The sequence below is a fragment of the Hemicordylus capensis genome, chromosome 4 (genome assembly GCF_027244095.1).
Source record: "Hemicordylus capensis ecotype Gifberg chromosome 4, rHemCap1.1.pri, whole genome shotgun sequence".
NCBI lineage: Eukaryota > Metazoa > Chordata > Lepidosauria > Squamata > Cordylidae > Hemicordylus > Hemicordylus capensis.
The window spans coordinates 26,378,316-26,406,240 of NC_069660.1; the positions used below are offsets into that span (position 1 = coordinate 26,378,316).

General features: G+C 45.1%; 1 protein-coding gene across 9 annotated transcripts in view; it reads left to right on the forward strand.

The window, feature by feature from the left end:
* Positions 1-209: 209 nt before the first annotated feature.
* The window catches only part of LOC128324545 (uncharacterized), a 32,501-nt gene continuing 4,785 nt past the window's right edge, over positions 210-27,925 (forward strand). Inside the window, exons 1-7 of one of the 9 annotated variants that reach the window (XR_008306923.1) lie at positions 210-300; positions 2,428-2,579; positions 3,568-3,754; positions 8,825-8,978; positions 9,738-9,871; positions 14,253-14,391; positions 26,872-26,963. Coding sequence is in view for 3 of the 9 variants with exons in the window: in XM_053249235.1 (XP_053105210.1) it covers positions 4,377-4,462; positions 9,738-9,871; positions 14,253-14,391; positions 26,872-26,963 (451 nt within the window). In the remaining 6 variants the exon portion in view is untranslated. Of the gene's footprint in view, positions 301-2,427; positions 2,580-3,567; positions 3,755-4,213; positions 4,463-8,824; positions 8,979-9,737; positions 9,872-14,252; positions 14,392-26,871; positions 26,964-27,925 lie in introns of those variants that run through there. The other 8 variants (XR_008306925.1, XM_053249235.1, XR_008306924.1 and 5 more) reach the window with 8 other exon arrangements.

Genomic DNA, 27,925 nt, shown 5'->3' on the forward strand with positions numbered 1-27,925 from the left:
GAGGCACCTCACGTGACTCCCCATTGCCCCCTGCCCAGCCCCAAGGCCCCTCAGCCACTTGCCCTGTTTGCCGTCTCTCCAGCTTGTTCTCCTGGCCGGCAATGGAAGCAGCAGACAAGCTGCAAAGAGCTCCTTTTCTGCCGCCTCTCAGCTGATCGGCGGGTGGGCGGGGCTTCCACGGAGGTCTGGTGTAGGCCTCTGTGAAGCCTGAACTCCAGTAGGGCCCAAGCCAGCCAGGAAGGAGGAGGCAGCCAGAGTGGCCACCACTGTTCTCTGCAGCAGAAGACCCCTTGCTGCCAGGTAGAGTGTGAACTCCTTTTTGTGGTTACCTTCCTTCTCCACCCCCCATATATAGGCATCTGCTTGCCATAGGGCTTTGATATGGGGGGGAGGGACTGAGAAGTCTCTGAATATTTATTTTGAAACAGCTTGGAAAATTTGCTGGCTTAAAAAAAACTATCTAAAAAGGCCTATAAGTGGCTTGTTTCATGGCAGAAAATTACAAAAACTTCTGGAAGAAACAGTGTTATATTTATTTTATTCATTCATTCATTTATAAATGCACTTATGTTCAAGTTGTTTTGCAACCCAGAAGGTCTGAGTGAGAACTGTGAAGCATGTCTTGTGCTTTTATTTTATTTTATTTTTCTTGTGTGTGAACTGCTCCCCAATAACTTGCAGGGACTTCAGGGTAAATCTGGCCAACATGTGAATGCAGCACCTCTATTCCAGAGGAGATGTGTGTTAAAGGGCTTTAAAAGCCTCCTGTGAAAAACCTCCTGGAATCAAACTTGACTGAATTTGTTCAGAATTCTGAGAAAACAAACATAGGCTCACCCTGCATGGTTGAAAGTCTCCTTTGCTAATCTGCAGCGAGGGATCCATTTTAATCATTCATCTTTCTAGTGTGTTCTAGGCATTAAAAGTAAAACAAATGTATAGTACTCAATGTATATCACTATATATTGTGACGTGTGCGTGTGTGTATTCAGTGAAATGTATTTGCAGGCAGCATACTTATTTTGGAATATCAGACTTAAATCCTTGGGGGCCTGGGGTGTGCGGAGGCCCTGGACTTTGAGTGGGGGGGGGCCCATTTTAAAATCTTGTCTCTGGGCCCATTCCAACCTTGCTACGCCCCTGCCTGAGCCCACTAATTATGGACTCCTAAACAACCGAGAACCATTTTTCTGTTTCTTTCTGGGAATCAAAACAAGTTTTGGGATTCTTCTGTCCTGCATTCAACTTATAGCACTGACTACAAGCCCCACACATTCATGTTCAGATGAACATGTCATAATGTAGCAAGAAACAGGTGGGGAAATATTACTCAGAATGCACAAGGATAGCAGAAAGGGTATTTGTTGTCGACACTTGAGAAAAGCACACATTCCCTCTCTTTTTATAATTGCCTTCCTAAAAACATTTCAGGCCAACCCTGAAAATGATGATCTTCCAAATGCATTTTCTATCATCTGCTTGCTTTTAAGAGACAAACTCGTTCAGGAGAAACAAAGCACCTGAAATATTCTTTTTTTAAAAAAACTAAAGTAAAAGATGTCTTGTATGATGAAGGGTGGTGTTAATGCATCCAAAACTAAGAAAGAGATTTGGATGGCACAGTCATCAAAGAAGAAAAACTTTTTAAAAGAAGGATAGAGTAGCTATAACTCCTTAAACAAAAAACAAAAAACACCTCAGATCTATAAATAAATATGTTTAGGACTGCAGCATTCTTAAAAAGCAGAGTTATTTACAACATTTGACCAAAATCCCATTGCATAGTCCTACACTTATATCCATCCATCCAAACAAACAAACAAACAAACACAAAATCCCAAAATCTACACTTATATTCATCCAAACAAACAAACAAACAAAAAATCCCATTGCATAGTTCTACACATATTCATACAAACAAACAAACAAACACATGAAGCTGCTTTAAATCGAGTATGACAATTGCAGGCTCGAGTCTCCTCAATCTCCCAGTGAAACTTTCTTCAAATAGCAATGTAATATCAGTCCTATTCAGACATTATGCTGTAAGTGCACAGGGCTCCAGACAGAAGGGAACCTTGGGGAGCAGATCCTCACTGAATGTTTTTGCAGGGAGAGGAAAGACACATTTGGGCAGGGGGAGATAAATGTTTTGAGGATTGATGATATGGTTTATTATGTTTGTTGGAGTGGGGAGTTCAGTAAAATGAGGGGGGGGACTTCTCAAGTGCATAGAGGGGATCTACACCCCCAAATGTGCATATAGGGGTCTGTACACATGTGCATGTTTTTGTGTGAATGTCTGGCATGTGTTCACTTGAAAAAGGAAACCAAGGTACTGCCTCCTTCAAATATACACTATAGATTGGAAGTATATTACTGTACATGCATTGAACATAATGTGTGAATAACTGTGCATTTCTACAGATCTGTGAGTACTGTGCAAAGGTTGCACAGGTGTTGAGAATAATGTGTGTATAGGACTATCCTCACTGCAGAATAGCTGTAACCTGCAGTGCTGCCCTCCATCTTAAGAATTTATTAGCACCATGGTGAACTGGGACATTACCTGAAAAACGGTAAGAGGCTATATATGAATTGCTTAATTTGCCAAATGTTTTTAAGCAGGCACCAACCCTGGAGAGTGCTGTACTAAATTCTAAGAGAGGGTTGCATGTCAAGATATGTCCTTAAACATACATTTACAGCTGAGATGGCATTTTTACGCCTGCGCTTTTAGCTTGATGGCCACAGCCAGCAATATGACATCTTCAGAATAAGATACTGCTTTTGCAGCAAAACAAAAGAACCATTAATGACACCAATTAACCAGTGTAATTCTCATTTGCGCCTCTTTATTACCTTCCACATACAGTGTATGATACATCCCATTAATTGTTAACATACACGCAAGTCAAGATCTTTTATTAGACTCGATCATCTATCACCGATGCAGAGATATAGCTGCATTTTTGCTGAGGCTGCTAGTACCCACTTCAGCAAGGAATACATAAGCATTTTTACAGCAAAAACAATTTTGATAAATACTAACCAGGCTTTTAAAAAAATAAATCTCCTGAGATTTGTATTTTGGTCTCTTCTAGAGCTAAAACCAAAACTACTTATCTAGTTTCATTTTTGTGAGCCTTAAAAAGTGCTTCCCATTTTCAGTGATTTTTTAAAAAATGCTTGTTACAAACTTATTTAATGCTGTTCCATGCCTTCTTGTTCCCCTAGTTGCTACTGGTTCCTTCTTTGGTTTTCTGTGTTCTTCTTTTCCCTCACTGTCCTTTACCTCATTGGCCCTCATTGCTCTTGACTCTGATTGGTTGTGGTGATCAATATGGTTTTGTTTTTTGTCTGTCTAATGTATTGATGACACAGATGCAACTTAATAAAACAACAAGGGTCTCCGCAGCCTATCAGATTCAGACTTAGCCAGAGTGTTTGACCCATTTTCCTGCAGTATGGTCCAATGCCACTCTGGAAATATATTTATGAGGGAACATGCCTGAACACACAATATGGTTCAATATTCACCACCCTGTCTATATGTGCATACATCAGGTAGATGGGGAGTTGGGACTACAGCCAGAACTCTCTAGATCTCATCTGATCAAGTAACCCAAATGTTCACAAAGGGGACGAGGAACTAATGGAAACTCACTTCACAATCAAGACATTGATCCTGAACACAGGGAAAAACATTCTTTTGCTGAATCCTCTTTGGAAAATGTTTTGGAACATCCATTTGGTAATTCTAACACTGGGAATCTGGATGGGTATTTTGTTATGGATAGTAATGCAATGCATTTTCTTCTGTGTTTTTTAAAGGGAAAGTTTCCCACAAGGTGATATTTCCCCATAATGCATCTGTGATTCTATCAATGTAGCCTCATGTCATAATATTGGAGAGTATAACAATGGGGATAAAACCGCTTGCTTCCAGTTCCATTACAAGCTAGAAGTATCATCACACATCCAATGCTTATCCCATTGGGAGTGAAGAAGCCCCACTGTCGGAAGCAGAGTGTGCAGGGGGCAGAGTGGCTTGGAAGCAAGGAACGTGCCTATCTCTTGGATCAGAAGCTCGCTCTGCAGTATGGGAGCCTCTGAAAATTAACATTACATTTCTGTGGATATATCTTAATTTTTCCAGAGGGGGAAAACCTTTATATAAATTAACAGCCACAGAAAAATGAGAGGAAAATGACACTTATGCTCTTGTGATGTCATGATGTCATGCTGCTTGTGGACTTGGAGACACAATTTGCACATAAATGTTTGAGGCGCAAGTGGGCTAACTTGTGAATCATCTAACCGATTTGAACCAAATTTGATACAGTTGTAGGGACACATAGGAACACTTCAACAGCATGGTCTGTGATGATGTCATCCACCCCAATTCAAGAAGGCAGACGTGTGAACGCTTGAAGCACAAGGGAGCTAACTTGTCAGGATGGTAATTATCAATTAAGATTACAGTGAAAGGAAAGTAGGCAGATGAGTTCTTACCAGAACAACTTGTTTTTAAATGTACTGCTATAAGTTATTTTACAACCTAAGTCTAAACTTATAAAACTAGGGGAAACTACAGCCATTAGAGAATAGGGAAAAAGGTGGGAAATGAGGAGGAAAGCAATAAAGAGTATATAATTACATGATAGATGTGTATGTTCTATAAGTGTTGCATATCCTTCTCTCTCTCTTTAAAAATAGACTGCATAGAGGGGGGAAAGCTTGGTTTTCATTGAAAACAATAATTATCCAAGTTATGCTGAGAGAAAGCATACAATACTCAAGAACATCTAAGACAATCAGACAGCACAGCAGCACACACTTCTTCACACAGCTAATGATGCCACATGTTGGAGTCAAATCCCCATGCCCTATCCCAACTGCAGCTCTGAAACTGGAGGTGGAAAACTGGGACCAAGAATCACACGGGGTGCTCTTACCCCTGGACTTTAGGACCGAAGTCCAGGGTCTCCATAACCCCTGGGAGCCCCCAAATCCTCTTTAGTCTGTCCTGGGTGTGATTGCCACTGGCTCACTCTGCACCAGGTAGCCGAGCGTGACTGTGACCTGTGGCCGTGGCTGAGCATGACCTCTGCTTTAGACACGGAGGGAGGAGAGGGAAAAGAAATATGTGGGATGGGAATATGTTAAGCTGCATGTTGAAATTTTTCTGCTAATGCATATTTACATAAATAGACCTGTTATGCTTACATTCTTGTGAGTTCAGTTGTTGTCTGTGCCCTCAAGAACCCACATGTTGAAAATACTGTGTGTGTCACATTTTGTGTGTGTGAGTGTGTGTGTAGGGGGATGATGCTTAACTTGCAGCAGTGGGGGGCTCCAGCAAGTGGGGGAGAGGGCCCTCAAAGGCCTTTTGGTTCATGCTCCAAAGTTACCTAGGAGCACCTCTGAGAATCAGACACTAGTCTGAGAGGCTGTAACTGAATGTGTTCAGTGGGATGTGTAACAACTGCACTTAGGAATGAAAAGCTCCCCAAATCAGTCAAGTGGGGTCGGGAGAAATTTAAAACTATAAAACAATGGGCCAGTTTGGGTGATACTTTCCCCCTAGAACCAGCCCACATGATTAAGAAGGGCAGTGGCGGTTCAAGGCCTCTATGCACCTAAGGCTGGGTGCCAAATTCTGCCCACCTTGTGAACACTGTTCTCTCCTTCTTCTCCCCTCTTTTTAAAAGAAGGGGCAGAAGGCCATTTTGCCACCTCATTAGTGCCTCTAGTAGTTTGCTGCCTTAGGTGACTGCCTCAGCTCACCTCACCTCATGGAAGGGCCTTCCATGAAGAGTGTGCCTGTACAGGTAAAGGTAAAGCATGTTGTTGAGTCAGTGTTGACTCCTGGCAACCACAGAGCCCTGTGATTGTTTTTGGTAGACAATCTCCATCTCCATCTCCAGCCCATGATGAGATGATGCCTTTCAGCATCTTCCTATATCGCTGCTGCTGGATACAAATGTTTCCCATAGTCTGGAGGCCATCTTTATTCATGGGAGTTCCATTCTTGCCTGAAACCATGAGTACGGAAACCATGCATGAAGAAATCTTAGCCCTGTGGGAATCCAAGGGTTGGGTTCCTTAAGTTTTTTTTAAAAGCCCAAAATGCAGAAATGAGAGAGCACAATACTTTTTTCTCCAGGTCTCCAGCAAAGCCCCACCACATCAACTCCCAAATTATCTGAATTTTGGCGATTACTTGCAAAAAAAAGCCTTCTTCTTTGAAAAAAGACTGGCTCCGTGATGCAAAATGGCAGCTGGAAATGACACAGGAAGTACTTTTTTAGATTGTGTGCCCTTCGGAGACAGGGAGCCATTTTATTCATGTATTATTTATTTTCTATGTAAACCTCTTTGAGAACTTTGGTTGAAGAGTGGTATATAAATATTCATAGGAGAAGCAGAAGTAGTAGTAATTTCTGGCAATTCAGGAAACAGGTGGATTTGGGCTATTTTTCTACCTGCAGATAAACAAATCAGGTCTCTAAGACCCAACCATGAATACGTGAAACCACGATCCATGAGTCTGAGGGCCTCCTGTACTGACATCATTCTCAGAAGTCCAGACACCCTCCTAGCACATTACTTATTGCACGGGGGCCGTGGTTAGTCCAAACATCCACTCTGTATATGACCCAAATACTGGTCCTTCCACCATGCGGACAGACACCAGTAGGTGTCTTATGTAAGAGCCTTCTGTAGAAGCAAACATGTGCAGAAATGGCCTGAACCAGGCCTCTAAAACAATCAGGTGCTCATACTGGGAACTCAGTTCACATGGGAGACAATCTGCATGGTGAGGGCTCAGCCGTGCCTCTACCCCAAATGAATGTATGAACTGGGACAGCATTTCTTATGGCATCTTGGATTATTATTATTCTTTTTTCATTATTATTTCTTTCTTTCTTTGCTTTTTTTTTTTTTTTTTTTTGCATTGTCTGCTGAAATACAACATGTCTTAGTATTTTCTCCCAGCTCCAGCAATAGCCTTGGGAGAATCAGAATTAGCTCCCAGTGGAAGAAGATGGGAAGGGAATATGTCAGCTGAGATTTTGATAAAACCTAATGGGAAATCTGTCAATGTGCCAACCTGTATAGGTGGGAAAGAAGGCAATACTGTATGAACAAACATCAACAAAGCTCTTCAGGTTGCCCTGAAGTATTAAAAGTTACACTTCAGGAAGCCCTAAAGCATGCCAATACTCAGAGGCCTAGCATAAAAACAAAGAGGATACTGAAAAATGAGAGTTAGCAGTCGCTGAGACACTTCAAGTGCTTTTTGGCCTATTTTGCTGGCGAATTAAGAAAGAAGGAGCTGGTGGTGCTCTGCTCAGCAAATCTGATCAAACCCACCACATAAGATGAGTGACTTTACCCAACTTCTCTGCCACAAGTATCACTGTGGAGTGAGGGTTCAGCCAACATTTATAGTGCCCCCAGTCCACATGCAGCCGGACATCATTACGTCCTAAGCGCACCAGTGTGATTTTCCTCTCATTTTTCTGCGGTTGTTAATTTACATAAATGTTTCCCCCCTCTGGAAAAATTAAGATATAGCCACAGAAATGTAATGTTAATTTTCAGAGGCTCCCATACCGCAGAGCGAGCTTCTGATCCAAGAGATAGGCACGTTCATTGCTTCCAAGCCACTCTGTCCCCTGCACACTCTGCTTCCGACAGTGGGGCTTCTTCATTCCCAATGGGGTAAGCACTGGATGTGTGATGATACTTCCAGCTTGTAAGGGAACTGGAAGCCAGTGGTTATATCCCCATGATTATACTCTCCAATATTTATGTATGTATGTATTTATTTTCTATTCCGCCCTTCCAAAAATGGCTCAGGGTGGTTTACACAGAGAAATAATAAATAAGATAAGATGGATCCCTGTCCCCAAAGGGCTCACAATCTAAAAAGAAACATCAGATAGACACCAGCAACAGTCACTGGAGGGATACTGTGCAGGGGTTGAATAGGGCCAGTTACTCTCCCCCTGCTAAATAAAGAGAATAACCACGTTAAAAAGTGCCTCTTTGCCAAGTTTTCAGGGGATTATGCTGTGAGGCTACATCTGTAGAATCACAGAAGCATTATAGGGAACTATCACCTTGTGTGAATTTTTTCCCCTTTACAAAATTTCCCTGAAGAAAGAGGAAACACTCATGTCCTGCCTGCTCAGTTGTTCCACAACTGACACCTCCACCTCTCTGAGCAGTGAGAAGTTCTGAGGGGTGGTAGTGCACTTTGTATTCTGGCTTCCTTTGAAGGAGAGATGACTTTAGACTTCTAGTGTCTTTGTAGTATTTGGTTTATTAATGAAAAATACAGGCTAAGCATTAGCTGTACTGTAGTTGAAAGATTGCTATGGAGCTTCAGAGCTCATTGCTCAGCCACTTCATTCCAGACTCTCCCAAAGTTCTCAGTCTGTCCCACACAAAAATGTTGCCTGCCCCACACCCATTTCACACTGACAGCCCCCACAAATCTAGCTGGGAGTGGGGAAAAGAAGTAGGGTAATGCCACCTCACACCAACCCTTCCCCTCGTCAGGTGTGAAGTACATGACTTAGAACAGGGTTTCTTAATCTTGGGCCCCCAGATGTTGATGGACTACAACTACCATCACCCCCAGCCATGTCCATTATGGCTGGGGATGATGGGAGTTGTAGTCCATCAACATCTGGGGGCTCAAAGTTAAGGAACCCTAACAGAAGATTTCTGATGGCTGATGATTATGGTACAGCCATTAGAGCCTCATCCAGCAATGTTCTCTGGCTTTCTCTGATTTTCTTAACACTAGGTTACAAATGGCTGCAGATTCACAGGATGGCTGTTTCATTCAGTGGAACTGTAAGATGAAGAAGTGGCTCCCACACCATGCTGTGTCAGAAGTGCTGTAGTCGTGTTCATTAGTTGAAGAAGAAACATAACACCACAGTGGCTTGCGTCCTAAGGTGCTGGTGCACATGTAGAAGGCTTTTCGATTCCTGCAAGGGTGTGCTGTAGCTGACCTATTAGCAGCAGTACCCCACCTTATTGCCCTCTTGGTGCTCCTTACACACACACACACACACACACACACTCTCTCTCTCTCTCTCTCTCTGACCTTGCTTGTCCGGGGTGTGCTGGGCTGTGGAGTTGGGTTTTTTCTGGCCATGGTTCCTAAGAAAGCCAAAGGGAAGACTGGAGGCAGGCCCATTCGTCCCTTGAGGAATCCTCATCCACAACTTTCCTCTTTGGACAAGGTGGATGACCTGGGACCCATCAAGGCCTTGACACCCTGGAAAAGACTACACAGGTCCCTCAGGGTCCTGATAAGTGTAGCACTTCAAGTGTTCTGCCTACCCCAAGGAAGGCAGAAAAGAGGAGAGCTGGTCTTGTGGTAGCAAGCATGACCTGTCCCCGTAGCTGAGCAGGGTCTTCCCTGGTTGCATATGAATGGGAGACTTGATGTGTGAGCACTGCAAGATATTCCCCTCAGGGGATGAAGCCGCTCTGGGAAGAGCTGAAGGTTTCAAGTTCCCTCCCTGGCTTCTCCAAGATAGGGCCGAGAGAGATTCCTGCCTGCAACCTTGGAGAAGCCGCTGCCAGTCTGTGAAGACAATACTGAGCTAGATAGACCAATGGTCTGACTCAGTATATGGCAGTTTCCTATGTTCCTAAGGTCACTGGGGCACTAAATGGGCTCGTATTTTAAAATCTTTATCTGATAGGTTATCCCTGCTGGAAGCGGAAAACACCAGACCTACTCCTGCACTTGTGGATCTGCCTCCGGAACGGGATTCGTCTGTGCCCAAGCCATCTGCCCCAGGTGCTGAGGGTGGAACACCGGTGGATGTTGGTGCTGGTGAGTTCTCTCTGGGCTTTTGCCCATGGGCTTTGGGGCAGTATGGCTTTTGCCCAAACAAACCACAAGGGCTTCCTTTGACTCAGTTTGGCTAGGCATTGGGCTACCAGGGTTGGCCTCAGGGTAACTTTGACCAGTTGGGATGTGCATGTTGGGTCGTCTATGCTGGGGTGTGCAACCAGCTTTGGCCCTTATGAGATGTGCAACCTGGTCTGGCAAGAGGGCGGCCCTCTGGAGCAGGCCCACATTCCCGGCTGATTCACCTTTGGCTTTTGTCCCTGTTCCTTCCAGGGAGAATTACCCTCATGGCAGCATGTCCTTGCTGTTGGATGATCATCTCTTGCCAGCGGTAAAATAGCATATTTGGAGGGGTGAATACATGGATGTTTCCCAGTTATTATTTAGGGAACCTGAACCTGATACCTATGGAAAGGGGGGCAGAATAGGTATCAGGAGAAGTCCAAAAGGAAGCATATAGGACACATTTGGACCAACTTGCTTTTCATTTTCACCATTTACATGGGGACTGTGCTTCAGATGCAGATGGCCAAAGGGCTGGCTTTGCGGGAGTATTTTGATATCATACATAGAAGCTACATGGATTTTGTGGGCAATGCCTGGCAATAGTACAACCAAGCGTTCCGCATTAGAATAGCACTTGATCCCACAATCCCTTGGGACAAGCCACACCAGGAGCTCGGACTTTAAATCATTACCCTGTTTAGGCCAATTTTAAGTGATTGATCAGACAGTGGGAGTTCAACAGGAAAATAGGAACATGGTAAGCTCCCATATACTGAGTCAGACCATTGGTCTATCTAGCTCAGTATTGTCTTCACAGACTGGCAGCGGCTTCTCCAAGGTTGCAGGCAGGAATATCTCTCAGCCCTATCTTGGAGAAGCCAGGGAGGGAACCTTGAATCTTCTGCTCTTCCCAGAGCAGCTCCATCCCCTCAGGGGAATATCTTATAGAGCTCACACTTCTAGTCTCCCATTCATATGCAACCAGGGTAGACCCTGCTTAGTTAAAGGGTCAAGTCATGCTTGCTACCAGAAGACCAGCTCTCCTCCCAGCAGTGGCAGGTGCACCCTTGAGTCTCGCAGCTTCCACCATGACTACAATTTCTGTGGGGGCAAATATCCTAGCACATGTTGCCCTAGAACCCAGGGTTTCAGAGGTGGTTTAGGGATCCTGCTGCTGCACAAGGGAATAAGAAAGACAGAGGAGGTTCAGTGCCTTTGGGAGCTGGAAAAGGGACTAGCTCAATTAACTTGGAGGCCTTAGCGTGTTTGCTGAATGGCTACCCACTCCCTGCACAGGCAGAATATTTATGGACGGGCTTTACATATGGGTTTAGGATTCCCTGTGCACTCCCAAGGGTGAACACGGAAGAGCCGAATTTGAAGTTGGTGCAGGGGTTGGGTGGGGTAGTTTTAAGGAAAATTAGGAAGATGGTTGATTTGGGAAGGACCTTGGCTCCTCCCCTTATCTCTTCCTCCCCATGACCTTTTGCATTTCCCCACTGGGGGTGGTGCCTAAGAAAGCCCCCAGGGAATATTATTTGGTACATCATTTTTCTTTCCCCAGGGGCTCTTTCATTAATGATGGCATTCCAGCTGAGCTATGCTCGATTCAGTATAATTCATTTGTCAAGGTGTTTCAAATGGTGCGTTCCTGTGGGCACGAAGCTTTGCTGGCAAAATATGATATTGAATCTTCCTTCCACTTGTTGCCCGTGCACCCTTTGACCTTCGACCTCCTGGGTTTTGCATTTGGGGGAGCCTACTACATTGGCCCTGCCCTGCCTATGGGTTGCTCTGCATCCTGTGCAGGATCTGAGACGTTCAGCTCCATGTTGGAGTGGGCAATTAAGCGCCACATGTGGGTAGAGAGCACCACTCAATAACTTGATGATTTTTGTTTTGTTGGGTGCCAGGGCACTGATCACTGTGCCCCTCTTTTGGACAGGTTCTTCTCTGTGTGTGCCGAATTAGGTGTAACCCTGGCACGGGGCAAGATGGGCCTACCACCCAATTGACATTTTTGGGTATTGAGTTGAATATTGGGATGGGTTCTCTAGGCTCCCACAGGACAAATTGGATGCTCTTTGTCAGAGGTTTAATGAATGCTTGTTGGTTTACATTGTGCCAACTCCAGGTTCTGGTCGGTCACTTGGATTTTGCTTGCCAGGTAGTATGAAGGGCCTTTATCTGGTGTCTCTGTAACGCGATGATAGAGCTATGCGAGCCTCATTGCAGGGTCCTGGTTACCGTGCCCATGAGTGCAGACCTCAAACTATGGGATTATTTTCTTTGTTCATACACTGGGATTTCCTTCTGACATACCAAGCAGCTTCTTGAAGCTGACCTTCAGGTACACTCTGACAGGGTATATTTCAGGAGGTGTTGGTGTGCCTGAATATTGGGATGGAATTCTTCCCCATAGTGGTTGCTGTCTATATTTCAGATGATCTATTTCGGGATTCCTCTCTGAGGTTTTGGTGTGACAACTAGTCTACAGTGCAGTAGGTCTCTTCTCCAAAGATCCCCCACCTCCTTAGGGACACGCTGAACTGACTTGGGTGCTTGCATCTGAACCAGTACAGCGGGGCGGGGATCAGTTCCTTTAAAACCCAGGTAAGCGGGTCCCTACATACTCCTCCACCTCCCCACCACTTTTTCCAGGTGCAGTGCTTGCTTTCCAAAAGGCCATGTGTGGCTGCAGCACTGCTCCCAGCAGCCTGCATGTGACATCGGCATGCACATGGCCACCGCATGTGCAGCGGCCATTTGTGTACTGACGCTGTGTGCAGGCTGCTGGGAGCAATTCTGCAGCCATGTGCAATCTTTTGAAAAGCAAGTGCCACACTTGGAAGGCTTGCCCCAGACAGAGATCATGAACCCGATACAATGCCCCACTGCCTTTGGAATTTTGGTGCTTAAAGGTGCACATGGCCATCCAGGCTTCCTTGGCCCCCCTAAACAAGGGGAGCATACAATAGGAAGTGCAGGGATTTCTAAGCAGGTAGGATTGGAGATTCACTAGTTGCCCCCTCCCCCCACCATGATGCATTGCAATATTTAGTGCATTGGAGGTTGTGGAGATTGTCAAGTAGGACCTTGTCTGTCCGCTTGGCAGCACTCACCTTCTACTCTAAGGCCTGGGGTCTGCTGGATACTTCAGGCGATTTCCAAATTCATTGTATGCTTGAGGGCTGGGCACATGAAAAGCCTGCATACCCTGATTCCCGGTGGCTTGCGACTCCTGTGGTGGTTCAAGCTTTAGTGGGGTTGTTTGTTTCTGTCATGCCCTTACCTTCACACAATGAAGAGGAGGAGGAAGTTGGCAACCCTCCAACAGAGCAACGGGAGGAGAATTCATCTGTCGGGCTGCAGGAAGAAACCGAGGCAGGCCAAGTTGAGGCTGCAGCTCCCGGGGGGCCATCAGAAGCTGCACAGGAGAAGGGGGTGCAGAGCCAAGCCCAGAGCCAGAGAGTGTGCAAACAATAACACCCCAACAACGGAGATATGAGCATTGTCGGTGACCACTGGAAACACTCAGATGGAGCAAGTGGCTGCTTAACAAGCAAGATAAATGCTGAATCATTGGCAGCTGATTGGAGGAGGAATCTAATTAGTCAAAGCACTATAAATCAAGGCCAGCAGCCAGTGAACTCTGCTGGAAGCAACAAGTCTCTTGAGCTTGCTACAGCTGAGCCTCCAACTCAGAGACCAGGGAGGACTTCAAGGAGCTGCCTCCGACCTTGACAGAGACCTTGATTTGGAAACCGGGCGGACAGGCTCCTGACAGGTTCCCTGCCTTTGCCTCTCTCCTTATGAGGTGGCTCTTTCCCAGGCCACCTCTGTTGTGGCTTTCTTTGGTGTCTTGGTGACATCGGAGCTGTTCCCAAAGGGGAGGGGGCCCCCAGAGGTCAGGTTGTTCAAAGGAGAGACCTGGAGCTGGGACAGGATTCGGTCTCCATTTTATTGCGATACTTGAAAACTGACCAGAAGGGGTGTGGGCAGCGGGTCACCCTGAGCAGGGTGGGACATTCTACCTTGTGCCTTATTGGCACACTGGAACAGTATCTAGTCCTTGCGGGGGGCGGCGGTCCAAGCTGTGCCTTTTTTCCCATGAAGACAGGCATTAGCTCACATGGTATCAGTTTTCGGCTGTGTTTTAAAAGGCGTTAGCTGCCTTGGGTGTATCGCCATTCAACTTGCCCCTCCACTCCTTTCGTATAGCAGCAGCATTGGTGGCATCTCAGTTTGGCTACCCAGCCCCTGATGTTGGTGCTTTGGCGTTCCAGCATATTCAAGCCTTATGTGCATTACATTTTGTTCTGGTGTCAGTTACTTGCATTATTTTCTGTTTTGACAGGTCTGTGGATGCCAATGAGGCAAGCCAGGGTGCTGATCCTCAATTGTTTTCTGGGCCCACAAGTGGGTGCGAGCATCCAGCTTGGGAACAGAGCTTGGCTGGGGGCAATGGGCATCGATCTGTTGGATTGGTCGCTGAGGTATGTTGTTTGACCAATTTTTGCCTGTCATTAGAGAACACTTGGAAGCCAGTCCATCCCCTGATACTTTGAGTTTGCATCTGTGGGAGAATAATTTGGGAGCTCAGGAAGGGCTCACCATCGCCCAAAGGGCAGCTAGAGATGGGGAATTTGTTCTGCATTGAGTTCCTGGCATCCTTCCAGTTTGGTCTGACCTGCTTCAATGCAGGGTTTGGAGGGGTGCACGGAAACCCAGAAGGATTGATAGGGCACAGCAGAAGATTAATAGGGACATGTGTACGTTTGTTTCTTCTCGTGGTTTCTTCTCAATTCCCCATCATAAGAATATAAGAACAGCCCTTCTGGATAAGGCCCATCTAGTCCACCATCCTGTTTCACACAGTGGCCCACCAGACGCCACTGGAAGCCTACGGGCAGGAGTTGAGGGCGTGCCCTCTCTCCTGCTGTTACTCCCCCGCAACTGGTACTCAGAGGCATCCCACCTTTGCAGCTGGAGGTGGCCTATAGCCCTCCGACTAGTAGCCGTTGATAGACCTCTCCTCCATGAAGTTATCCAAATCCCTCTTAAAGCCATCCAGGTTGTTGGCTGTCACCACATCTTGGGGCAGATAATTCCACAAGTTGATTATGCGTTGTGTGAAAAAGTACCTCCATTTGCTGGTCCTAAATTTCCTGGCAATCAATTTCATGGGCTTTGCAGCTTTGGGGGTGGTGGTAGTGGTAAGGCTTGGGACTGATGCCTATTCTTAGGTTAGCTAAGAAGGGCAGCCTCTGCTGCAAGGGCAAGAGGCGGCATGGAGCCAAGGTGTGTTGCACGTAGCATTTTAGGTGGGGCTTGCACCTCTGGTGGTATGCCTCTAGTCACCACACTGTATGGGGGTGGAGTGTCATCTCCTTCCACTTAATTTGTTTCAATAGAAGTTGTAGTCCTTTATTACCATAATTTTGTGTCTGATGTCTTCATGCAATATGGTATTTTTCTGTAGAGCTTTGCTGAAGCTAGGGTGCCACCTATTTCACAGCAGATGAGGTGATTAAAAAAAAAGAGGCAAGTGAAGCCCTGAAGACTAATGCACTCTTTAAGTAAATCTTACAAACTCTAATCTTCCAGAAACTCCCTTGTTCTTCTCTGCATTCCCTCTTAAATTTTTAAAAAGAACAACATGCAGAAATAAAGCACGCCACAATTAAGGAAGGTTCCTACCAGACATCTTTGAAATTGTTGGAAGCTTTTATTTTGTTTTATCTTCTTCCATCCCACCTTGAAATTCAGAATTTTGGTTTGTTGGGATGTGTTGCAGCAAGGAGGAGAGGTTATTTTTAATTGAAAGTTCTACCTCACACTGTTATTTACAAGAAGACAAAATTGTTTTCAAAGTCCTTTGCCAGAAGGAGACCAAGGAACACCTTACTATCATATTTTGAAATTACAAAAAGGGATCTTTGATGTAATTCCCCAGACGGTAGCTGTCCACAGAGTATCTCTAGGTTCTGTGAAGTAATTAAAAAAACCACAGTGTCTGTCTCAAAAACTCCCTACCCAGGTATTTTAAAATAATCAAACCTTAACTCCTTTATGATTTGCTTTCATTCTTGCGGTAGATTTCACTGTTCTCGCCGCTCTAGTTAAGCTTGTATCAGCAATTCCATTACAAAATGCTGCTTTCAGGGGTTTATAAGATAGATGCAAAAATTTGCTCAGGTTAGAACAGAAATTAAATCCAAGCCGAATACAATGGCTGAATAACTTATCAAGAAAAAACCCCAGCATATTAACACAACTGAATTGACCAGTTCCCATCTGTGAACTAAAGTCAGTTCATTTGTGTGTTATAAAAAGATGACACAAATTTGAAGGTCCGTTTTGCATAGTTTTTTGAATACAAACTAGGAATAAGCAAAACTCTGCTGAGAAATGTTATAATCTCATCAAAAGTCTTTGGCATCCCTTAAAATTCCTCAAATATTTCTCTAAGCAAGAAATGTCAATTTAGACAAACTTTCACTGGCATCACTACTCATACCTTTTAGTACAAAACTCAACTAGTGCTGAATATATTCTAGTAGAGATGTCAGTGTTGCCAAGTTCATTGCTGTAGTGAACACACATTATAGTATCTTGAAGAAATTACTTGTCATGGCTTTTCCTCACATTGCTGGGATACTATCACAGATATTCTGCAGTACTGTTTTCTTCAACATCATGCAATTATAGACAATGAGACACTGGTCGCGTTACAAAGGCATCCCCTAGCTATTAATTTTTGTCTTGGTGGATTGAACCAATTGTTCCCTACTGGCAGGATCACGCAAAATGTCTTCTTAACATAGGGGCACTCTGACAAACAGTTAACTACCATGGAGTGCCTCAGCACTAGGTTTATTTGATTTATTTACTGAATTTCTTCATCCCATTAGCAACAATGAATTAAAATCAAATATACCTTTGTAAAATTAGATTAAATCAAATCAAATAATAGCCAATGCTATATGGGAGCATATAGTCAAAGTTAGTCATGACTACATCCCACTGAAACTGATTGGACTTAAGTTAGTCAACACTAGGTCTGTGGACGAAATTATTGGATCCAATCTGTTTCCAGTCCAATGCAAGTGATTATCAGTTTCTGCAACTGATACATATTGCCAATGTTATTGATTTTGCATATGAACCAATATGATGAAAATTTTGCCATTAGGGACTGTATTGAAACAGATTTGATTATTTTCTGATTCAGTACACAGCCCTAGTCAATACTAACTTGTCTCATTGATTTCAGTGGTGTTTAGTCATGACTAATTAGTCTGGATGCTGTCCCTAATCTCTAGCCCTCTGATGCCTAAATCCAGCACTTCAAAGCAAGGAGATTTTAACACTTTCAGAAGGTTTGATTGATTGATTGATTGATTCAATTTCTATACTGCCCTTTCAAAAATGACTCAGAGCAGTTTACACAGAGAAATAATAAATAAATAAGATGGATCCCTGTCCCGAAAGGGTTCACAATCTAAAAAGAAACATAAGATAGCCACTAAGAACAGTCACTGGAGGTACTGTGCTGGGGTTGGATAGGGCCGGTTTCTCTCCCTCTGCTAAATAAAAAGAATCACCACGGTAAAAGGTGCCTCTTTGCCAAGTTAGCGGGGGGTTCAGGAGGTATTCAGATTTGTATTTTGGCAGATCTCTGTGCAGAGAGAGTTCCAAAGTAGCTTATTTTTGCTAGTGTCAAATTAGTTCATTCCAGAGTAGGAGACAGACACCAGAAACACTGGCATATGCCTGATGTCTTAAACTGCCATATAGACTGTCACCACAAGACAGCAGGATTGGGATGTAGCTGGACTTTTAGGCACATTGAGCCCAAGAGCTAAAAGCTTCATAGGTTTCGGCACACTTAAACAGTGCCAAGAAGACGATGAGGCTGTTCTTATGATCAGACAAAACTGGGCTAAGGAAGCCAAGCCTGGTCTTGGCTGATCATAAGAACCGCCGGGATTGCACCTGATCCCAGTGGTGCTTTGGCGGCAAACCCGTCTGTTAAGCCAGCCTCTTAAACGGGGTTTTGAGTTTGAGTGCTCCCTTAGCCCCATTTTCTGGATCCTCTGCTAGCACTGACAGCTTGAAGCCAGGGCTGGGAAATTGTATGGGTCCCTCCTGTTGCTGGGAGGATACCCACAATGCACCATGCACTCACATGGTGCATTATGGGATTTCTGGGGCCTGGAATGATGTGTCCTGGCCCCCTGCACTGCCAGAGGAGGCAGCTGAATGTCTGGGCACACCATCTCCGTGTCCATTCCCAGAAAAGGGGAGGCAAGCTTTTCAAGTGTTTCTCCCCACATGCCCTCAAGCCCTTCTTCTCACTGATTGTGAGAAAGGTCTCCATAAGAAGCCTTTAAGGATGATCACTTTCTAACAAAATGCAGCATGATTTCAAGGCCTATTAGAAAGCAATGTGTGCAGATTCTACCAGGTCTGGGAGCACTTCCTGTTCTGGATTTAGGGTGAGAAGCTTCTTGTAAAGAAAGACTTTTAATTTCATTATTTAGGACTCTTTGCTATTTCATTCACTTCTGTATATGATGGATGTAAATCACTAAAAAACACCCAGGACCTATAAAGAAACTGAACGATGACCAAACAACAGTTGAACAGTGCAATCATTGTGCAGGTGAATAACAAATTGCTGACAAGTTTGACCTCCCAATACTAAGGACCTGATGCAGCTAAAGCAAAAGACTTAAGTTAGTCACCATGGGTGTCAATGGGACTTGGAGCCAAAACAGACACAATACATCATTGTTCACTTTCCTGTGTCTGTCATGTTTTGCCTGCCCTGAGGCCCTGCTCACTGCTTCCCCTTGTGGCAGCCAACTATATTGCAGCAGCCTCTAAACCTTATGAAGTGCTGGACAGACCCCACCCTATGGGAGCATTCATTGGCCTTTTCGTGTAGCAAGAAGTATAAAAGTCTTCCAGCCAGAGATAGGTCTTGCCGCAGTATCAAGGTTCTCTTGTGCTGGTGTGCTGTCTTGCTGCTTCTCCTGATGGTCTGCTGTGATCCAGGAATAGAGAGACGGGTTTGTGACCCGCGTGTTGACCGCACAGTGACTTGCCTGCCTGGTGCGAAGGTTGCGGACATTACGCACGTCGGCACCAATGATGTGGGGAAATGCAGTCGGGAGGTCCTGGAAGCCAAATTTAGGCTGATAGGTAGCATTTTGAAGTCCAGGACCCCCAAGGTAGCATTCTCAGAAATGCTACCTGTTCCACGCGGAATTACAGTGAGACAGGCAGAGCTGAGAGGTTTCAATGCGTGGATGAGATGGTGCCGGGAGGAGGGGTTTAGATTTGTTAGGCACTGGGACACATTTTGGGGCAAGCAAGGCCTTACAAAAGGGATGGGCTGCACTTGAACCAAGATGGAACCAGACTGCTGGCACTTAAAATCAAAAAGGTTGCAGAGCAGCTTTTAAAATGACACCTGGGGAACAGCCGATGGGAGCTGGGCAGTATCCCGTTTGGCAAAAGCCATCCTTTAAAGTGTGAGGCTGCAAAGAATTCAGATAAAACAGAAAGGGAAAGAGCAGAACCGCATAAAGAGCAGACGGGAGCCTGTGCCAGCAGGTCAAAGAGTCAAAATAATAGCATACATCAGGGGAGAGATTCAGTGTATAGGTGCTTGTATGCCAATGCCAGAAGCTGGGCAGTATCCCGTTTGGCAAAAGCTATCCTTCAAAGTGTGAGGCTGCAAAGAATTCAGATAAAACAGAAAGGGAAAGAGCAGAACCGCATAAAGAGCAGACGGGAGCCTGTGCCAGCAGGTCAAAGAGTCAAAATAATAGCATACATCAGGGGAGAGATTCAGTGTATAGGTGCTTGTATGCCAATGCCAGAAGCCTCCGAGCCAAGATGGGTGAGCTGGAGTGCTTGGTTGCTAATGCAGAAATAGATATAGTGGGCATAACAGAAACATGGTGGAACAGTGAGAACCAGTGAGACACTGTTATCCCTGGGTATAAACTCTATAGAAAGGACAGGGAGGGGCACCTTGGAGGAGGGGTAGCACTGTATGTTAAAGAAGGGATAGAATCTAACAAGCTAGAAAACCTAGGTGCACTGGAGTCCTCCACAGAAACCCTGTGGGTGACTATACAAGGCCGGAAAGGAATCGTGCTACTGGGGACATGCTATCGCCCTCCGGATCAAAATGCCGACAGTGACTGGGAGTTGCAGGAGGAAATCAGGGAGGCGTCAAGGAGAGGCAGAGCTGTAATTGTGGGTGATTTCAATTACCCACACATGGGTAAATTCACATTCAAGTCAAGACAAAGAGGAGAAATTTCTAGATACGCTAAATGACTGTGCCCTAGAACAGTTGGTCATGGAACCAACCAGAGAGAAGGTGGCCTTGGATCTAATTCTGAGTGACACCCAGGACCTGGTGCATGATGTCAGTGTCATCGACCTTTTAGGGAACAGTGACCACAGTGCCATCAAATTCAGCATACATTGGAGAGAATCACCAATGACGTCTAGCACAGACATTTAGAATTTCAGAAGAGGAAACTTCTCTAAAATGAGGAGTATGGTGAAAAGACAGCTGAGGGGGAAACTCAGGAGAGTCACTTCGCTCCAGAGTGCATGGAGTTTACTCAAAACCACAATACTAGAAGCCCAGTTAGATTGTATATCCAAAAGGAGGAAAGGTACCACTAAGCCCAGGGGGATGCCAGCATGGCTAACGGGTACCGTCAAGGAAGCCATAAAAGGGAAGAACACTTCCTTCCGAAATTGGAAGGCCTGTCCAAATGAAGAGAAGAGAAAGGAACACAAACTCTGGCAAAAGAAATGCAAGGTGACAATAAGGGAGGCAAAAAGAGAGTTTGAGGAACATTTAGCCAAAAGTATCAAGGGGGAATAACAAAAACTTCTTTAAGTACATCAGAAGCAGCAAACCTGCCAGGGAGGCAGTTGGACCATTAGACAATGAGGGAGTGAAAGGGATTATTAAGGAGGATATGGAGGTTGCAGAGAAGCTGAATGAGTTCTTTGCATCTGTCTTCACGGCTGAGGATACTGAGCATATACCTGTTCCTGAACCAGGCTTTTTAGGGATGGAGGCTAGAGAGCTGAGTCAGATAGAAGTGACAAGGGATGATGTTCTAAACTGTCTGAAAAAACTGAAAGCTAACAAATCACCAGGGCCGGATGGCATCCATCCAAGAGTCCTCAAAGAACTCAAATGTGAAATTGCTGACCTCCTTGCTGAAATATTTAACTTATCCCTGCAATCGGGCTCTGTACCAGAGGACTGGGGAGTAGCAAATGTAACACCGATTTTCAAGAAGGGATCCAGGTGCGATCCGGGAAATTACAGGCCGGTTAGCCTAACGTCCGTTCCAGGCAAATTGATGGAAAGCATCCTCAATGATAAAATTGTAAAGCACCTAGAAGAACAGGCCCTGCTGGGAGTGAGCCAGCATGGCTTCCGCAAAGGTAAATCTTGCCTCACCAACCTTTTGGACTTCTTTGAGAGTGTCGACGAGTGTGTGGATCAAGGTGATCCAGTTGACATAGTCTACTTGGACTTCCAAAAAGCTTTTGACAATGTTCCTCATCAAAGACTTCTGAGGAAACTTAGCAGGCATGGGATAAGGGGACAAGTACATGTGTGGATTGCTAACTGGTTGAAAGACAGGAAACAGAGGGTAGGTATAAATGGAGAGTTTTCACAATGGAGGGAAGTAAGAAGTGGGGTCCCCCAGGGATCTGTACTGGGACCGGTGCTTTTTAATTTATTCATAAATGATCTAGAAGCAGGGGTAAGCAGCGATGTGGCCAAATTTGCAGATGATACCAAACTCTTTCAGGTAGTGAAATGCAAAATGGATTGTGAGCAGCTCCAAAAGGATCTCTCCAAACTGGGGGAGTGGGCGACAAAATGGCAAATGCGGTTCAATGTTAGCAAGTGTAAAGTGATGCACATTGGGACGAAAAACCCCAACTTCAAGTATATGCTGATGGGATCCGAGCTGTTGGTGACTGACCAGGAGAGGGATCTTGGGGTCGTGGTGGACAGCTCGTTGAAAGTGTTGACTCAATGTGCGGCAGCTGTTAAAAAGGCCAATTCCATGCTAGGGATCATTAGGAAGGGGATTGAAAATAAAACGGCTAACATTATAATGCCCTTATACAAAATTATGGTGCAACCACACTTGGAGTACTGCGTACAATTCTGGTCACCACATCTTAAAAAGGACATTGTTGAACTGGAGAAGGTACAGAAGAGGGCAACCAAGATGATCAGGGGCCTAGAGCAACTTTCCTATGAGGCAAGACTACAGCACCTGGGGCTTTTTAGTTTAGAAAAAAGATGACTGCGGGGAGACATGATAGAGGTCTATAAAATCATGCATGGCATGGAGAAAGTGGAGAGAGAGAAATTCTTTTCCCTCTCACACAACACTAGAACCAGGAGTCACACCATGAAATCGATTGCTAGGAGGTCTAGGACCAACAAACGGAAGTCCTTTTTCACACAACGCGTGATCCACTTGTGGAACTCTCTGCCACAGGATGCGGTGACAGCCAACAACCTGGATGGCTTTAAGAGGGGTTTGGATGACTTCATGGAGGAGAGGTCTATCAATGGCTACTAGTCGGAGGGCTGTGGGCCACCTCCAGCCTCAAAGGCAGGATGCCTCCTAGTACCAGTTAGAGGGGAGTAACAGCAGGAGAGAGGGCACGCCCTCAACTCCTGTCTGTGGCTTCCAGCGGCATCTGGTGGGCCACTGTGTGAAACAGGATGCTGGACTAGATGGGCCTTGGGCCTGATCCAGCAGGGCTGTTCTTATGTTCTTATTCTTTGCTTGTTCCTGACTCCTGTTCTTACCCTCCGGCTCTCAGCTGCTTCCTGGCTTTACCTTTGGTGTGTTCCTGGCTTCTGTCTGGCCCTCTGGCTCCCAATGACTACTCAGTTTGACCTTTGGTGTGTTTCTGGCTCCTGGCTCTCATCTTGATCCTCTGGCTCCAGATTGTTGATCTGGCTTGATTTCTGGTGTGCTACTGATTTTTGACTCCTGCCTTGACCTGTCTTGATGTTTGACTCCCGGCTTCTGACAGTTTACTTGATGTGTCCTCCGATATGTTCCTGGTTCTCCCAGTGCCAGCTTTGAATCTGTACCCCCTAATTACTGCTGCCCACAGCTGAGCTCCTGACACTGCCCCCTCACATATAAAAGTGGAAATGGGTGTGTGTGTGTGTGTGTCTCTTACTTTAACAGTAAAATACGAGAGAGGTGCTGAAAGCTTCCCCCTTGTTTAACATACCTCTCCACAGTTTGTTGCTGCAACCACTTTTCTCCATTTCGGGCTCTGATACCAGAGTTGAGCCAGGAATGGAGCAAAGAACTAGGAGGAGAGAAGGCATGAGGAAAGGCAGTGACCCTCTTCCATGTGCTCCTTTTATAGTATTGTACAACATAAACAGTTTAAAACCACAAATCTAACTGAAAAGCTTGGGTGAATAAACGTGTCTTTAGAGACTTTCTAAAGGTTGTCAGAGATGTTAAAAGTTAAACATTGTTAACTTAAGTAAAACATTGAGGCAATTCCCACAATCAGTGGGAAGCGCCATAAGGGGCCTTGCAGGGAGAACAGGCTTAGCCTGCTCTCCCCACAGACGATCACTATTGCAGCCGTGGGCGGCCAGAGTGGCCGCCCACACGATTGCTGGCTCCGTCACGGAACCGGTGGGGGCTGCAGTGATCGGGGCCGGGCAGCCCCCGGAAGTTCCTGGATGCACTGCGTGAGCACGTGGGCTATGTTGGAGAGACCTCTGACAATGTTGGAGAGACCTCTGAGGCTATGTTGGAGAGACCTCTGCGAGACCTCTGCAAGCAGCCTCCTGGCCGGGGGTCTCCTCATACATTGCCGCGGTGCAGAGCCACAGGGTGGCAATACACGGTTTTTTAAAAACGGGATTAGCGGAGCGCTCCTGGGAGTGTGCAGACTTCACCACGATGCAAGTTGTTGTTTTCTGAACTGAAACTTAAGACCTAAGAACCACCCATCCTCCTGTCTACCACCAGGTATCTTTCTTGAGCTTTTTAACTGTTTTGCTTTGTTTGCCTGTAAACTGTCCTGCTTTTTATATCGACTTAAATAAACTAGCTTTTGATTGTTTTTAACTTGATCTGGCTGGAAACGTGCTCCGTTCTGTCTCCCCACTTGCCTGCTCTGGCTCCACACTCTTTAAAGAGGTTTTAAGGCGTTTTGGACATATTTGGAGTTCACCCTGGTTCTAGATAGTACAGGGAATGTTTTAATGTTAGGTTTGTCTTGTAGGAAACTGGTGGCAGCTCTACTGGAGGATTTTTAAATGAACCTCGGGAGGTTCAGGGTCGGAAACCCTCTCCCGCTTCACCACACTTCCCTTAAAGGAAAGGCTACAAAGACATTTGGGAAACTCTCTTAAAGCCACAGTACATTGAACTTTTTACCGTTGAAATATCATCCTCCCACCGCTTCCATTATTTGTTAATAGGGTAGCTATGTGAAAAGAAATACACATTCTCCACTGTTACGTTAGTTTTGCCCTTAATCATGACAAATTTAATCCAGATTTTGCCCCAAATGTTTTGTGAAATGTCAAAACATCTATCCATATCTGTTTTTTTAAACTCATAAAAGCACACCTTTGAATTGAATTTATCTAAACCACAAAATAACAAACTACCAAAAGCCCTGAATGACAAACACCGAAGCTGTTTTACACAATATACCCTGCTTGCTTTTTAAAGAAAAAACTTCAGACCTGCTTTTTTTCAAAGCTGAACTCAGGATGCACAAAGACAAGGTTTTGAAAATCACAAGCGTATGTCACTTTCCCCTTAATCCTTTGCATTTCTTTTTTTTTTTCTAAGAAAGATGCAGCCATGGAAACCAAATTCTTTTCACAGGACACCTTTGACCACCCTATGATTTTCTCCAACCACTACAGCATCATTCACAGGACAATAAATAAATAAAATTCCATAAGCATTACACACACAAAAAGAAAAAAGATTTGGAAGACCTATGGTCTCGATATATGCTCATGCAGTCCTTCAGTGATACTCCATTCAGTTTACAAATAAAAATGTCATTTTTGTTGAGGATGGTGTTTGTCATGTAGGTATTTCTCCTTTGGGAACTGACCCAGGATCACCAATTTCACTTCATGCTGACCACCAAATAGCCAACAGATGGTAACGGTTTCCCACTCACTAACAATGTGGGCTGGATAGTCTGTGTGGACTCAGGGGGCATCTTTGATTTATTACCATTTCAAAAGGTTTGATTAAATTTAACTCTTAAATTCCCAGTAAGTTCACATCTTGTGGCATGAAATGAATGTTACCACTTGCTTAAAAAAACAACACCACTAAAACAATTTTTCTCCCACTTATCTGTTTCAAACTGATATCTGTTTCTAACAAAGGAAACTAACACCCATTCTTTCTTGGGTGTAAATAATATATATCTTGTTCTTAGAAATATCTGACTATTAATTGCAAGTTTATTTATCACCTCTAATACAACGTTATGCAGTCTTTGCAATAATATTTTCCCCCTCTTCCAGATATGAATATCAGGCTTGAACAAAACCAAACCACCTAGCACAAATCTAACATGGAAGCCAAAGGGCATGCATTGTAAATTCCTATTGCTTCCCTCACTTATATAATTTCCAAGAAAGAACTAGTATACTCATAGACTTTGATTTACCAATTCTTGTCGTCTTAGAGATGCTGGTGAACCACATGATTGCAGTGCTTGTGTATGATACAGAAGCTCTCCTGTATGATATGTGTGTGTGTGTTGTTGTTTAATGTGTTCTGTTATGGTCTCACATATAGTGGACCACTAAATAATGGAAATGGGGCCACCAGAAGCAGCAATCTGCAAAGTGCATCCGTCAATTTTCCCGGCACCAAACACTACCACAAATGTTTATATTAGCTATTTAGCTGTTTGATTTAGGGGGAAAGTCCCTTTTATGGAAAGCTTTTTCCAATAACTTTCATCACCAGAGTCTGCACAGTTGGGGGTTGGTGGAGAAGGCCACCACTCATCTGGGACCCAGCAGCCTGCACATGGGTTTGGCATGCACGTGGCTGTCTCACATGCGAGTCCGCAGAGAGGCAGGGGAATGGGCTGTGTGGGCTTCCTTCTTTCATGAAGGACAACCCCTACGGCCAGTAGGAGCTGGAGCGAGGGAGGAGCTTCCTCCCTCAACTTCATCCCATGAAATTGATTGCCATGAAATTTAGGGCCAACCAATGGAAGTACTTTTTCACGCAACACATAATCAACTGGTGGAATCCTCTGCCACAAGATGTGGTGACAGCCAACAACCTGGATGGCTTTAAGAGGGGTTTGCATAACTTCATGGAGGAGAGGTCTATCAACGGCTACTAGTCGGAGGGCTATTGGCCACCTCCAGCCTCAAAGGCAGGATGCGTCTGAGTACCAGTTGCAGGGGAGTAACAGCAGGAGAGAGGGCATGCCCTCAACTCCTGCCCGTAGGCTTCCAGCGGCATCTGGTGGGCCACTGTGTGAAACAGGATGGTGGACTAGATGGGCCTTGGGCCTGATCCAGCTGGGCTGTTCTTATGTTCTTATGTTCAGTTGTAGGTAATGGCAAACTGCATTCCTGCATCAGACATAACAAAGGTGCAGCCGAAATGCAGTTATTGGAGGCATAACTCACTACAAACTGAAGGTAACAAATGGAGTTAGGGGAGGGAAACTGCAGGTCAATTTTATTTTGTTTTGTTTGTAACTCCAGTTCCCAGTTAAAGTTAACTAGAGCAAAAGGGACCTCCGGTTTCTGGTTATGCAGATGGCCTCTGTCTGTGTGACTGGAGACCCTTCCCAATTGCACGTAGAGAGCCAATGTACATGCAGTTTGTAAACATGCAGATTCTTTCCAGGCATCACACTGGATTGGACTCTTTATTAGTCAGAGACCGGCAGAAAAAACAACATCCTGAACATGTGCTGAGGAAGTACATAAATACATTAAGTAAGTGCTGGGGAAGGTCAGCAGGTGAAGATCCCACTCCCCTCTCTCCTTGTCTGTGTGCTCAGCCTCCACTAAAGTAACATCTGCACAATCCTCCTCTGTCCCACCCTTGCTACTACATTGTCCCAAACCCTTGCTGGTTGTATAATCTCTTGCCATTTTGATTGCTTATTCAGCCTCCATACACCTATTGGTAACGTAACAGATGCATTAGCAGTGTTATAAACTGCTCTGTGGCAGGGCTCTTAATCAGGAGTGGATCTACCATTGAGCAACTGTGTGCGGTGAACACAGGCCACCCAATGGGGCCAGGGCTGGGGAAGCCGCAGGCCATCTGCTTCTGCAGCCGCCTGGCTCTTTGATGTCAACCACCATGACATTTTTAGCCCATGCACTGGCTCTTTGCCATTAGTGGTGGGCAGAGAGGGTGGTGGGCAGCTTAGGAGGGAGGGAGGGAGATGAGGGAGGGAAATTTAGGGACCATGGTGGGAGCTGCTAAACATCTAGCTAGGGGACACCACCCATGTCACTACACTTGTCTCTCAATGAAGGCCTGTGGTGTATTCTCTTTTTCCTAAGCAGGAGGAATAGAGGGAGGGGTGAGTCTGTAGGCTGGGTTGTACTTAAGGGTACAGTACTCACTGTGCTTATGGGTTGGTTTGTTTTAAGGGTACTTAAATGTACCCTTGAGTGTACACAACACACTGGCTAAACTGATGACTGCTATCGTGTTGCCCAAACTTGTTGCACTGAGCAATCCTGAATTCTATTTGTGCAAGAGTGTGCAAAAGGTCATGTATCTAGGAAGGGCAAAGGCCCTTCATAGAAGTATAAACATTCTTACAGGTCTGACAACACTGATTTGTTAAATGTCCAAGCTGCCACACACACACACGCACACACACACACACTGTGTGGGGAAACAAAGCTTACCTTGCCTAAGTGGCATCTGTTACACTCAT